This window comes from Neltuma alba, unplaced genomic scaffold (genome assembly GCF_004799145.2).
Source record: "Neltuma alba isolate B1F8T4 unplaced genomic scaffold, ASM479914v2 tig00004680_pilon, whole genome shotgun sequence".
Classification (NCBI taxonomy): domain Eukaryota; kingdom Viridiplantae; phylum Streptophyta; class Magnoliopsida; order Fabales; family Fabaceae; genus Neltuma; species Neltuma alba.
This window is the reverse complement of record NW_021633812.1, coordinates 50,507-65,627: the sequence shown is the minus strand read 5'-3', so window position 1 is coordinate 65,627 and position 15,121 is coordinate 50,507. Positions and strand designations below refer to the sequence as shown.

General features: G+C 34.4%; 2 protein-coding genes across 2 annotated transcripts; one reads left to right on the top strand and one right to left on the bottom strand.

The window, feature by feature from the left end:
• Positions 1–3,483: 3,483 nt before the first annotated feature.
• LOC114745444 (homeobox-leucine zipper protein HAT3) lies at positions 3,484–6,077 on the top strand. Its single transcript, XM_028933600.1, has 4 exons — positions 3,484–3,862; positions 4,203–4,555; positions 4,681–4,760; positions 5,396–6,077. The coding sequence occupies exons 1-4, from the start codon at positions 3,718–3,720 to the stop codon at positions 5,739–5,741; spliced, it is 924 nt and encodes a 307-aa protein (XP_028789433.1). The 5' UTR covers positions 3,484–3,717; the 3' UTR covers positions 5,742–6,077.
• Positions 6,078–9,656: 3,579 nt separating this feature from the next.
• Positions 9,657–15,121, bottom strand: LOC114745443 (cationic amino acid transporter 9, chloroplastic-like). The gene is made up of 8 exons (XM_028933599.1): positions 14,809–15,121; positions 12,508–12,914; positions 12,237–12,413; positions 11,872–12,096; positions 11,616–11,792; positions 11,095–11,316; positions 10,366–10,455; positions 9,657–10,257 (listed from the first exon to the last, which is right to left on the bottom strand). The coding sequence occupies exons 1-8, from the start codon at positions 15,059–15,061 to the stop codon at positions 10,114–10,116; spliced, it is 1,695 nt and encodes a 564-aa protein (XP_028789432.1). The 5' UTR covers positions 15,062–15,121; the 3' UTR covers positions 9,657–10,113.

The following is a 15,121-nucleotide window of genomic DNA, read 5'->3' as shown; positions in this document are numbered from 1 at the left end:
CATATCCAAGAGAGAAAGGAAATTAAAGGATGAAGGTTGAAATGCCCCTATCCATCTAGTAATGTGAAACTTCTTTGCTATGGTTTCAATCTCTTCTATTCTCCAACAATTATCTTGCTAATACAGCCACCTGGCTTTAGAGCTCATTCATGTATCCAACTGGCAATGAAAATGTTTGCTTCTGTTCTATTTTTATCGTTGTTTTCTTAACTGGGAAAGCAACAAAATCAAATAACACACGCACCCAAACACATGCATATCTCGTGTACTCATTTGTTTATATGTATAAGTTTTAGTAAAATGAATTTTAACCATTTAAATTAAAAAAATTATTCAAAAGAAGTTATTTCAATTAAATTTAATAATACTTGATTTTGAGCTATTAAAAAAGATAAGGAGGCATGGGTATTTTGGTCATAAAAAATCAATCTCATGATTGATTTTACAGTATAACATCATGGGGACCAGGAATATGTACACAACATTGCACAATCCTGAGCATTAATTAATGTGTCGTACTGAGCATGTTAAAATGATACGCGTTGCTAACCTCCCATGCGTCATATCAAATAACAAGGCCATAGGTTTTATACTTTTATTCTTGTCTCACTTCTTCTCTTTGGAGCTGTTGGGCATGTTGAATCTCAAAAGAGGAGAGAGCAAATAACAGAAAAATTAGTTAAGTTGCATTACCTTCCTTCCTTATGGAAAACGTGCTGCTTGCATCCAAGGGGGGAAAAATTGGAAAGGATAAGGGTTGAGAAGCCCATATCCATTTAATATATGAAACTTCTTGAACTAATATAATATTTAGTACTTACCGTTTGTTTTCATTTTAATTTTAATTTATATAGTTTTAAATTATAAATTTTGATTCCTTAAGTCTTGTTATTAGTATCTATATATTTTAATGAGGATTTGAATCATTTTGCCATTTAAAAAAATCAAAATCCGTGATTTAAAATTATAGAGACAAACAAAACAAAATAAATGCAAACTATGTAAAAATCAAATATTATATTAAACCAAACTTCTTTATTGTGATTTCAATCTTCTACTATGTCTTGTCGTCTCCACTGATTATCTTGCTGTTAAGGCCATCTAACTTTACAGCTCAACTCGTATTTCCAGCTGGCAATGTCTGGCAATGTCGATAGTGTTTACTTCTATTCTATTTTTAGCGCTACCGCTTCAACTTGGAAAGCGGCAAAAACAAACATGCATGCATGCAAACATATCTTGTATCCTCATTATTTATTGATAAGAAAACTATTTTTGACTAATATGTGGTTTTAGTAGACAAGGTGATAATGCCCTAAAGATGGTAAAAGGTCTAAAATTTGAATTTACTTGGATATAGAAAATGTTTTGAAAAAATTGTTTTTATTAAACTTGATAGTACTTGAACTTGAGCTGCAAAAAAGAAAAGAAAGACAATTTACCGACTTGAATGTAAGAAGCAAGAAGCATCCTCGTATTGAACAAATAAGGGCAGACACACACATATTGAGTACTCATATTCTTAATAATCTATATATTTAGTCAAGAAACAAAAATGGAACTCACTATATTTTGTTATATTTTACTAATAGTTATAGTTAAAAAAATATTATTTTCACATTTAGTAATCGTGATAATTATAATAGTTAACAAATCATTTCATTAGTTTTCTTAATATCAAAGTTATTACAGTCATTGACTAGTTATTCTTTTTTATCAAACCAGCCATCTCATCTTACCAAATATAAATTCAACTATCCAATTATTTTCTATTTATTGGGGACTAAATAATTATTATTTCCTCCCTTTTCTTTACGTTCATTTTTATTAAAATACATTAGTCCCCCCAGAGGCACATTCATGCTAAAGCTTTTTTTACTACCTTATCAGATACACTAGTATAACCTGGCTTTATAAAATAGGTTGATGAATGATAATAACTTCCTTACAAAAAAAAAGGTTGATTTTTCAAGCGAACTTGAGAGTGATTTTAGTGATGCTAAGGGTGTGTTTGTACAAGGGAAATGGAGGAGAACGAAGGAAAGAAAAAATTTGAATGAGATTGTTTTAAAAAATTAGAAAAATATGATTATAAACTTTTAATAAAAAATATAATATAAAAGAGTAAGAAAAATTAAATAAAAAAAATTTTAATCCAACTTTTTCAAAATTTTAAAATCAGCTCATTAAAATTTTTCTTCTTCTCCCCTCACCTCTATTTTCTCATACCAAATGAAACTTAAAAGATATTTTGGATGCTCTTCAAATCAATTAAAACAATATTTTCACGTAACTCAAAATTTTTTATATATATTTATTTCATATCCTATAAAATTACCTATAAAAAAAGATTAATCTAAAAGATAAAGGAGAATGGAGTAATGTGATTATTATAGAAATAAAAGTTTAATCTCACGATTCACGAGACATCTCCCCAGGTCTCTCAAACTAGAATCAAAAGTAATGGGGTCCCACTTTGAATGATGGCACGTGAGTCTCTCTCATCATCATGAGGCGATGATCAGGCGCGTCGCAACTAGGCGCGTGAACTCATTAGTCAACAGTCAACGATTGAAAAAGCCGATTTCTCTCAACCGAACATCATAAAAAACAATCAGCCTTCCCTTTAACCGTGCTTCCTCCTTTCGTTCCTGTTTTAAATTGACCGTGTCAGGAAATAAATAAATAAATAAATAAATAAAAGTTGGCCTTCAAAAATATAGTAAACACTACAAATTATAAATTGTTCACGAGAAATTATTCTAAATTAGAGCTCTCTGTATCTAATATAAGACTTTTTTAATTTCCTATAATTTCACATCTTTAATGTTATTTCTCCTAAAAAAGTACTAATTTAAAAGTCTAAGAAAAGTGATTTTTAATTTATACCACAAAATATAAAAGCTAGTGAAATAATTTAAATAGATTAAAAAATTTGTTAAATTAGTTATTTATAATAAATTTATATCGCCTTTTATAGAATATTCTTGTTGATTATATGTATTCCTTAGAATTAATATTTTATAAAATTTTTAATATACGCAACTATTATAAAGACTACTTACTCCGATATTGAGAATTGTGATGATACTTTTCACATTTCAAATCAGAAAAGTGTTCTTAATTTTTCTAAAAATGCTTTATGTACTAAATATGACGGAGAGTGTAGACCTTGTAAAATTCTTTATTGCAAAATATCTACATAATTTATCAAAAAATTTAAAATATTAAGTTAAATCAGAAATATATTTTATATGCTCGCATCTTTTATTTTTACAGTAAAATATTATTTTGTTGTACTCACTAGCCCACAAGCCAACAGGCAATGACAGTGGCCAGTGGGTAAATAATGAACTAAACCATGGTTAAAAACAAAGCCGGAAGCACAGTGAGGTAGGCTTTAAGCCTAGGAATAGCCATTTATGTCATCATTGAGCCAATTTCCCAACTCTGACACAAGTCATCATTATCACTCTCTCTTTCTCTTTCATTCTCTCTCTGCCTCTGCCTTCTGTATATATATCTACATATTGTGCCTGTCCTCCATACTTTTACTGTTCTGCAAAAAGCAAAAGAAAGGCTGTGACACCTCCCCACTGCCCCTCTCTCTCCCTTTACTCCGTTTTGCTTTCACCCCAGAAAATTTTTCGGACTCTTCACTCTGTTTGGTTTCCCGGAAAGTGCCTCTGGTTTTTTTCTCTCGCTTTCTCAGAGAAAATGGCGGAGAAAGACGATGGGTTGGGCTTGGGTTTGAGTCTGAGCTTGGGACTGGGAATGAATCCGTCTCAGAGTCTCATGCAGAAGCCTTCTCGGACTCTTCCGAATCAAAGAGCTTCCTGGAACGATATTTTCCAGCTTCCTGGTAAGATTCTTCTCCTTCTTTCTTGATTTTTCTTTTTGTTCATTCACTTTCTTTGAAACTTCTGGATTGATACATGCAAATCATGCAATAAAAAACCCAGGATTTTCTGCAGTTTTCGATTTCAGATCCATCTTCTGTTGTAGTTTTGTGAATCTTTGGCCCAGAAAAAAATGTTGAAAAGTTCTTTACAATCACAAAGGCAAAACCTTTTTTTTGTTTGTTTGTTTGTTTTCATTTTGATTTCCGAATCGTGAGGGTCCTTTTTAATTACTTGAATGCCATTGGTTTGGAGGACGTGTCTTGGGTCGAGTCCTTATCTCAGATGTGTGACACGTGGCAGATCGGAGCTGCGAGGCGAGAACGTTGCTCCGGGGAGTGGATGTAAATTTGGCGCCGCCGTCAACGGTTGTGGACTGTGACGATGAAAATGGCGTCTCCTCACCGAACAGTACTGTGTCGAGCATCAGCGGAAAGCGGAGCGAGAGAGAGTCTATTGGCGGAGAGCATGAAGCCGAGCGTGCCTCATGTTCTCGAGGAAGCGACGATGATGAAGGCGGCGGCGACGGAGGCGGCAGAGACGGAGACGGAGACGGCGACGGCGACGGAGATACTTCCAGAAAAAAGCTCCGGCTGTCGAAGGAACAATCGATTGTGCTGGAGGAAACGTTCAAGGAGCACAATACCCTCAATCCGGTAAGCGCCAGTGGCACTTCTGTAGATTCATTGACGAGTAAGGGTATAGTTGGGATTTCAGGACGGTGGTAAATTAGTAATTTTAACATCTGTCTTTGCCCCCGTTTGGTTATTATTATCTTCAGAAGCAAAAACAGGAATTGGCAAAACGGCTGAATCTGAGGCCAAGACAAGTGGAAGTGTGGTTTCAGAACAGGAGGGCAAGGTGAGGTCATAACAATTACTTCTCAGGCCCAATACTGACAATTTGCATCTATGAACTTGAATTAATATTTTTTTTTTGAATGAATTAAATTATCGGATTGTTAACTTATCAAGTTTAAATATAAATAACTCTGGGGTTTGACTTGTCCTGTTTTATGTAACATATCCTCTGTAATAAATACTTTAAATGTCATTCATGAATATTGGTAATGCTATTGCCATTCTTCAAACTGTTGAAAAGCAATGAAGAAAACCAAAGCATAACCCCAAAATTAATTATTCTTTTGTAGAATGAATTATGGTTTTGAAACTTCAAAATAGGAGTCAATGACCCAATGATCAAACATGAAAATGGAGTTTATGATAATTAATTTCATGAGAAAACAGAACACAATGAGTACTACCTAGAGAAACCAATTGGCCAATAATAATAATGTGACAATTATTGCTGATGATCTTAATCATTCCTTGGCCTTGATTATCTTATAATATTTGAAGTATGAGTTTGAAAAAAGTGCATCTTTTTCAATGTTAAATCTAAGTCTATTGTTTTGCTATGTTGTTGTTTGGTTGATTGTGATATGTAAGAAAGAGGAATGAATGCTTTGTTTTGTGGTTTTCTTGAATAAATTGAAGGACCAAGTTGAAGCAAACTGAAGTGGATTGTGAGTACTTGAGGAGATGTTGTGAGACTTTGACTGAAGAGAATAGGAGGTTGCAAAAGGAAGTGCAAGAACTGAGGGCATTAAAGCTATCCCCACAGTTCTACATGCACATGAACCCTCCAACCACTCTTACAATGTGCCCTTCTTGTGAGCGCGTCGCGGTCTCATCCACATCCTCCTCCTCATCAGCAGCGGCAGCCGTGTCGTCCAACTCAGCCCCATTGAGCTCTACCATTCAAAGGCCGGTGCCCCTCCTCCCCTGGGCGGCTAACTCGAATCGAAACCGCCCGGGTGACAGCTTAAATCCCCGGCCATGAACCCTTCTCTTGTGTTCAAGCTCATGGCAGCTCCCTAATGTAGAAGACAAGGTCATTTTTAGTTACTAGAGAGGCATGGATCAATGTGTTGAAAGAAAAGGTATGGAAAAAGGATACTAAGGCAGTTAGAATGATTTTGAGTCCTCTATGGTCTTAAGTAATGTAGTTAAGAGAGGAACATGGGAAAATATGTATGGAGCTTATTATTTCTTTCTATGTATACCTTTTCTTTCCCCACCTTCATTTCTTGCTTTTATAATAGTATATGTAGTTGGTTATTGAATGAGACGGTTTGTTAACAATATATCCGAATATTTAATTGTTGATGTAACATAATGATGCCGTGCAATTCATTTAGTTGTATTTGCTAGAATAAGGTTTGTTTTTTTTTTTTGGGTGTTAAAACGTATCTTTTTATTGAAGGTAATCTTGTCTGATGTATTTTTGGGTACTAGATGTGGATACTTTTTTTTTAATGAGATTCAGGTTTTGGTTCATCACGTTATGAGGAATTTGCTATTTATTATCTACCAGAGAATGAATCAAGTTGTGAGGGGTTTGTATTTGTTTTTTGTGTTTTTGTTAAAGTATATGTATCCTTCTATTGGAGATAATTCTATTTGAGATATTATTGGGTACTAAATATAGGCACTTGTCTTTACGGGGGTTTGAATTTTGATTCGTTATGTTGTAAAAGACTAGTTTTTTTTGTTAGATCCAATTTCTGTTGGTGTTTGTATTTATAATTTACTAATGAGAATTTTTTTTTGTTGCCCACTCAGTTTATCGGAGTTTTGCTTTGATTATATCTAGATCCGACCTGTGTTGCGCACTTGGTTATAGTGTGTGAGTCTTCCAATAGGGATTTTTGCATACATTGAGGCTCGAACTCGAGACTTCGTTTAAGCAGTACCAAGCCGCTTACTACTTGAACCAACCCCGTTAGTTACCAATGAGAATTGAGTATAGGAGGAGGTTGCATAGCGATTGGGTATGTGACTTTTTGTTGAGCTCTCTTTCAAGTGAGGGCTTACTTCATGATGGGCCAGGAACAAGTTCTAGTCAACTTTAGTGAGAGTGAAAGGAGTAGAAAAGAAAATGATGTTAGATATGTTTACTAGTGGTTTTGACTTTGATGAAGATGACAAGAGAGAATCCAAATCTGATCAAATTCTCTCACATCAGATTGTGATTCCATTTACTAAAGTGAATAGCATAAAAAGTGGACTTCTTGAAACATCGCTTTAATAAATTATTTCCATTATTGCGCCATTGATGGATTTGGATTTTTCTTTTCTTTTTTCTTTTAGAAAATGATTGTGATGTCATGTAATATAGTTTCTCTGTTTCTTTCTTTCTTTACTCTTCTCTTGTAATTCAGTTTTTGAGTCGTTTGAATTAAATATCGATGATAGACTATCTCCTGTCCTTAATATAAGACTTTGTTTGATTTTATTTTGGTTTTGAATATAAGACTTCAATCCACCTAGTCTCTCATATTTATACATTTTTTTAAAGGCGGTCATTCTAATAATTGTAGTTCTAACCAATATATTTGATTAGTAAGAATATTTAAGGAAAAACAACACTATTTATTACAAATAATTAAGTCAACTTATTTTTTTAATCTTCTCAAATTAGTCAACTGGCTCTTATAATTAGGATTGGAGGTAGTATTTTGATAATTCAATCATTAATTTTTTCAAAACAGATTGTGTTGTGGACTTTTCATCCATGTATTTTATTGCATGCTTAACAAAAATTATGGTGGTATAGATTTAATTTAAATCGACCCGAACTAATGGAGAAGAAAAAAATGAATATAATATTTTTTTTGTATTTATATATTTTAAAAAAATAGAGATTATATTTTTGTGAAAAAATTACATTTATTTTATTTGGTAGATGTCATATCTTAGTTTCACTAAGCTCTCAGAATCCAACTCATTTAAATTTTTATGTATAAGAACATAAAAACATCAAGGAATATTCATATGTGAAATGGCATAGATAACTATTCTCAATTGATTTTGACAATGCTCAAATTTAACTTAGTCAAATAGTTATAAAAAAATAAAGTGCTAAATATTTATGATTTTAAAAGCAAGAAAAGTTATTAATTTGCTTAAATTCATGAATAGAACTGTGTCTACTTTTTGTGATGATTCTCTTTAAACTGTATAGATTACGAATTAAGCAGCACGTGAGCGTGATAATTGGAAAAGAACGATTAGTGGAGAGCCCACTAATCTCATCTCACCCATCAAATTTGGATGCTTGCTTGTGCCTTTTAAAGCTAAAAAGTTCTACGTTTTTTTTTTTGTTTTGTTTTGACCGAAAGCAAGAAAAGTTTCAGTGAATTTAAAAAGTGCCCACAGACTGATGAATTTGATGTTCATGATTGAATTTTAGATTTTTGTTGTTCAAGCTTGATTTTCTAGGAAGAGGGGGGAAATTATCTGCAGACATACTTAGAAATTATTTTTGAGAGCAAAAACATACTTAGAAATTACTTGCTAGCGAAATTTTCACATTGATAATAAGACTCAAAAGGAGACTCAATTTAGCCAATACATAAAGACGCACATATTAAAAGTTTTAAGAATATTGATGAATTTTATAGTTACTTTTAATTAATTCTTAATATTATATGAATATAATAAATAATTATTAAGCATTCATAATTTTTTTAAAGGAAATACTTTTTTAACATCATATTCCTTCCAGTCCTAAAAATAAGACCCTTTTTGTAGTGTAATTTACACTACAAAAAGGGTCTTATATTTAGGACCGGAGGGAGTATTATTGATAAAAAACATCATTTTACATAAAAGTAATGACATTTTTTTTAATAAATAAAATTAATTTTTTTATTTTCTAAATATAAGCTCTTAATTCTCTTTGTCTTTCAAATTTATAGTTGTTTTTCCAAAATATTTCTATTGATTATATATGTTAAGGGATTTCCACCCAAAGCAATTCCAATATATATGATTAAAAAGAATATTTTAAAAAAGATAATATATATTTATTGTAAATAACTTAACTAATTTTTTTAATACCTACAAATTAGTTATCTAGTGCTTATGTAATGTTTACATTAGATCAAGAATTGGCCAAGCTTGGGCATTGTGCAGCACACACATAAGGGGTGTGCATGACCCTCGTCTAATCTGCCTAGCAAGCTCAGAAGAATGAATCCCTCAAGGGTCCAGCCGATAACAACCTTTTCTTCGGCTGGTCCTAAACAAACAACCAATGACATGTACAAGCTGTACAGCCATAAAGTGGAAGACCATGCCCATGGCACATGCACGTTGGTCCATGATTTCTCCACCAGAAGATAGGCTTATATGTTCTCAGGAGCAGCCCTTCTTTAGAGAGAACCACTTTCAGGGATAGTATTCATATGGTAAATTTGGTTTCATGCTGAAGACCATCAAAATCATATGTAACCACCTGCTTCTATTAAAACTACGGTCTTGATAAATTCTAGCGTGAGACCAGATACACACTACGCCCCCGTTTCAAAGACACAGAGGATGGCTAAGAACATTAGACTTGATGGAGACAGCCTTGATTAGAGACATGCTTTTTAGGAATAAAAGACTGTCTGTTGGGGACGTTCCTTTCCCCTCAGATGTTGTCTGTAATGTCCGCCGTTGAATGGAGTCTGGCCATGTAATTTGAGTCACCTGCCTCTTTGGTGCTCATTTTTCTGGTCCTTACCGGCACTCCACCGCTGTATCGCATTTCTCATTGAATAAAGTCCCCTTTTCATCAAAACCATTCTTGTTCATCTTCAACTTCGTATTCGTCTTCTATAAATTTCAACATATTTCTAATTTGAAACGTAAAGTGCATGATAGGGATAGTGTTTCAACTATCAAATTATTAAAATAAAAACAGAGATACTTTAGATTAAGGAAATATTTATTCGTCTTAAATCCAGATATACAGAGTTCATCATTCATCGAATTGATTTTCATCTTATAACAAAAAGGGTGTAAGAATCTTGAACGCCAACCAATCAGGGAAATGAAACCCCCCACATTACAAAGATGAGCCACCCACAAGCTTTTTAAAAGCCACATTCATTCAGAGGGAAGATAATTGTGGCCACTGCCATGTACAATCTAAGCAGTAACTGTACCAAGAAATATTTTTACAGTTCACGTTCCTACCAGAATCAATCATTATTGATTTACAGCACTTATTTTTGACAGAAAACGATATGCTTTTTCTATACAAGAACTGACCACAAGCAACTGTGATGGTATATAAGAGATCAGTGACTCACCAAGTAAACGGTCTTACTGGCCTTGGAATCATATTCAACTGAACTTATCTTTTTTGACCCGATGAAGTGAACTCACCAAGCTTCTTCCTCTGGTATGCGATCATAAATGATAGTCTCTTTACCATTTGGATCAGCATGATATTGGCCATATATTGCATAAACACCAACCATAACAACACTAAGAACGACAAATCTCACCCATGCTTCATGATGTAACTGTAGAAAGGATGTATTTGTCATCGCTTTTGACATATAAATCCATCAACATCAAATTTTTCATAGATATTACTTCATCACAGTTCCAAAGAGAGGTTGCAAACATACCTGTGCAAATAAGAACATGTTGAAGAAGATGCAAATAGCCGGCAGGAAGGGAACCCAAGGGCAAGAAAACCCTGGTGCTTCGTCATAAACCTGTTGTGGCCAAGCAGAATTTATACGATATCAAAACTGCCACAATCATGAAATCATCAAGCAAGAGATTAACAGTGTTCCTGGACTCATGAGACAGCATCAACCCTTTGAAAAGCTGACATATTTAGATCAGATTGCCTTTGTTGAACAAGGCAGGGAAGGAAAACAATAGAACAATTCGAGATGGTTTCCTTCTAAAGGACAAGATCCAATTATAATATCAAAGAATTTAGCTACATCTTTCTATCACCAATTATTCAGAACTAATTATTAGGCGCATGAAAGCGAGGGTCCAGCTAATAAAGTTATTTATCTATATAAAGTAGTTCTAGTGGATGTTGGTCTTTAGCTCTAATTTATGCAAAATTATATCAACAAATTCAGTAGTTTTTAGAATGACATAATACACTGCATGAGAATCTGGCTAAACCTAGACAGAAATAAGTTTTAAGCCAGTTTATTTGCATAAATCAACACCATTCCCAGAAACTGATTATCAGATATATTCTCATCCATATTTCAACTGTAGATTCATCTTATACTCAACCTTATCCTTGATGCAATAGCTTTGATGTATCCCAAGCAAGAGGCAATAATATATTGCAGTGTTCCTTAAGGGGGGAAAAAAATGATAGTTACCTGCCGGAACCAGAGAGCAGCAGAAGCAGCGATTGCAACGACTAGGAGGATAATCAGAAAAATAATTGACACATCATAGCGGTATAAGATCCCAGCACCAAATCCACAAATAGCAACAGCAATTAGGCAAATGACTCCTTCCCTCCAAGATGAGACTTGACTGGCTGTCTTACCTCTCCAGCGAAGAGCTACTACACATGCTGAGACAGCTGAATAGCCAGTCTGAAACAAGAAAAATAACATGTAAACAAGACTATTTACAAACAAAGTCCAGTAGTATCTCTGTATAAAACAAAACTTGGCTGTATTAGAAAGTTCTGAGAACCTTAATCAGAAAATGCAATGAAATGCATTGAAAATCTTGAATTAAAGTACCCAATGTCGCACCATGAAAGAAACACCCCCACTGATCTAGAACCCATCTTCCTTTGATAAGTCATAGACAACATGCGGAGAAGAAACTAAATATATATAGAGATTAGTTGACAGCTTTAATGCCATGAATTGGTATAGGCTCTTACCAATGTACCGACAGAAAGAATGTGTGAGAGCACATGCACGTTGAATAGTCCAGCCAAAACACTAGCAATGGCACCAACCCAGACCTGAGAATGAACAGGAGTGTGGTGCTTGGAGTTTACTTTAGCAAATATTGAAGGCAGTAGACCATCCCTTCCCAGCCCAAGATATAACCGAGACTGCTCATGAGAAACATCCCATTAGCCCATGGTACATGAACTAGGCACATGAAATATCATAAGTTCTCAAGTGTTTAACCTGGACATAAAGACCAACTAGGAGTGTTGTTGTAAGTCCAGCTACAGCACCTATGCTAATCAGAATGGAAACATACTTTAAACCCTTTGATGTAAAAGCTTCAGCCAATGGAGCATCTTCCCCGATAAACTTGTATGGAACCATTCCAGTAATCACTAAACAAACTCCAACGTACAATAAGATACAAACTAACAGGCTTGTGATGATGCCAATTGGCAAATCTCGCTGAAATATTAGAAATAAGAGAAGTAATAGTTAGAAGGTGAATGTATTGATGGGAAGTACCAATGCTATATGTGTATCAGAAAAGAAATACAGTATCCAGCTTTTTAATAAAGCAGTGGAGTGATGTCAACATATCATACCTGTGGTCTTTTAGATTCCTCAGCAGAATTGGCAACTGCATCAAATCCAACATATGCAAAGAATACTACAGTAGCTCCCGTAAATATGCTTTTGACACCATAAGGAGCAAAGGGAGACCAATTGGAAACATCAACCTCAAAAGCTCCAGCAAATATGACAAAGATAACAATGACTACCTGCAACAAATAGCAGAATAGCTATATTTCTGTCTTGGTAAAGAGGTTCTTAATATCAGATAGATTAGTGGTAACTTGTAGGAACGAAAGGAACCTTTGTCACAGTCATAAAAGAATTTACGGCCGATGATTCTCCAACACCCCAACAGAGAATTATAGTCAGAAGTATTAGGAGAATTGGAGCTAAGAGGTTGATTGATAGAACTCCTCCAATGTCTTGACCACGTCCGAACCAAAAGGGAATGTTTTCTTTGAAAACAGGAAAGATCTCAAGAATTGTTATTACATAATTTGCTAAGCTTCTTGCTATGCTGGCTGCCCCAAGATGATAGTCAAGCATTAATTGTGCAAAAACAAGAAAAGCAGTGATTTCATTGAAAGCCGTATATGCATACAGGTATGCCCCTCCAACAACAGCAGGAAAACGAGAAGCTAGTTCAGCATAACAGAGTGCATTGATGACACATGATGCTCCAGCAAGTATAAAACTAATTGTTACTCCTGCATTCAAGAAACAAACCACAAATAAGCCACCAAGTTCAGAATGGCAAGTTGAATGCACAATGAGCATTACACACCCTGACCGTTACTTTAAAACAGAAATAACAGGCAATGGCAGTACTCTACATCTGATTGCAGCATTCGACAATTAAGTTTCAGCTCAATAGAAATCAAAAGAGAGAGAAATGACAAGAAAGTGTACGAAACCTGAATAAACTGTTAGAATTGAGTGTAAATAGTAGGATGAATGGCATAATCCTTCGTACCTATTGAATAGTCTTTCCTTTATTACAGATAATAGATATAATACAACCTGAGCTTATCTATTTAAGCTTAACTGAGTACCCTCTCTTTCTACAGTAACATTGCAAGTTTGTTCCTTCCCAATATTTGCATGTATCTTTTAGATAGCCATATTTCTTATCGAAGAAAATTTGTAGGCATAAAGCTCCATATAATTGGGAATTATAAATTGGGAAAGCATAGAAATTGACAATTGGGAGCAAAAATCAAAAGATTTTGTCTCTGAAGACCTTTTTCAAAACATAGGTTCCGTCCTTAAATCTCAGACAACATCCTGTTTGGTCAAGGTTTTTGGTGAAAGAAGTTGCCTATTATTAAATAAAGTACCCATCCAATTTCTTCAGGTGCTTGGTCATATTATAGGGGAAAAAAACCTAATATAAGTGGAGGTAAAAATAGTTTTTCTGCTGTTGGTTGGAAGTGTAAAATTGGAGTTTTTCTTTGGAATGAGGCAGCAGCAGACCAGAAATCTTATAAGAAAGAAATAATCTTACTCAAAATCATTAACTATCCTTTTAGCCCTAAAAATTTTCTTATCTCGACTTTTTCCAGGTTCATTTCTGTTCTTACTCTAATATGCTGAAATTGATGAATTTCAACATTTATATCTTAAAATTTCATGTTACATGCGTGTCTTTAGATTAAAACGTTATATTCGCACACATATAGTGTTTTTTTTAATATTAAATGAATAAAAAATTATAAACTTTATAAAAATTAAACAAAATGAATATTTAAAATCACCAATTCATTTAAAAGATATTAATTGCAAACTCAGATCTGTACGTTCTATTTTTAGAAAATTTGACCATAAAAAGCAGTATGCATTGAAAAATATTTATCAAACGCAATAATATTGCTAAAAACGCTTGTTAAATGGATTATGCCAAACATAAGCAGAAGTCTAGAGTCATAGTAGCCCCAGATGAAACTGGCCCTGAATCCATATCATCCTCTGTAGATCCACACGACAATATTATTATTAGGAATGCCACAAAAATTAAGAAACATAACAATCGGCTTTAGAGAACAAAATCAAATGAATTGATCTTTTAAGGCATATCCTAGAGAAATACAGAAATATAGCTTCCTAATTGTCGGGTAAATAGTCCATACGATCAACAGAAGATCCATAATGTAAATTAGATTTCATCTCCTAAGTTTGTAAAGCAATTTCCAAGATAACGCCTAAAATTTTGCAGGTTGAAATGAAAATAAATAAATAAAGGGAGAGTAAAAATGAAACACAACAAAAAAGTGATCCTGTGAACTCTAGATATCACAATAAAATGCAAATGCAAAACTTAGAGGCTCTATCTTCATTCAATCCTTTTACTAAGAAAGCAAACAATGATTTTAACTTCTCAATTTTCAAACCTCATATTTCATCCGACCAACCAGACCGAAATCTTCTTGAGCTACGAACTAACCCTGAGCAAAAATTTTCTTTTGCACCATTGAAATTCTATTTCAACAACTCCATTCAGACAAAAAGGATAAAAACTGGCTAAAAATCGCGAATTTCTAAAAAGGAAAAGAAATAGCGGCCGCCAATTCAGCTGGAAATGGGAAGAATAATAGGGGCACGAACCTGGTCCGGTATCTCGAGCGACAGTGCCGGTGATGACGAAGATGCCAGCACCGATGGAGGCGCCAACTCCAATAAGGATGAGGTCAAGCACGCCAAGCCGGCGGGAAAGGCCCTGGCTAGAATTATCACGGGCAGCTTTCTCCGCCGGCGTGGCCAAGCGCTTGGCTCTAAGTGCCGACGACCAGAAGCGACTACAAAACGAAGAAGAAGAAGAGGAAGAAGAAATGACTCCGCCACTCTCATGGATTCCCATGGCTAACAACGGAGATCAGAATAGGAATAGGGATGGCAAGTCAAGATTGTTGAATACGGT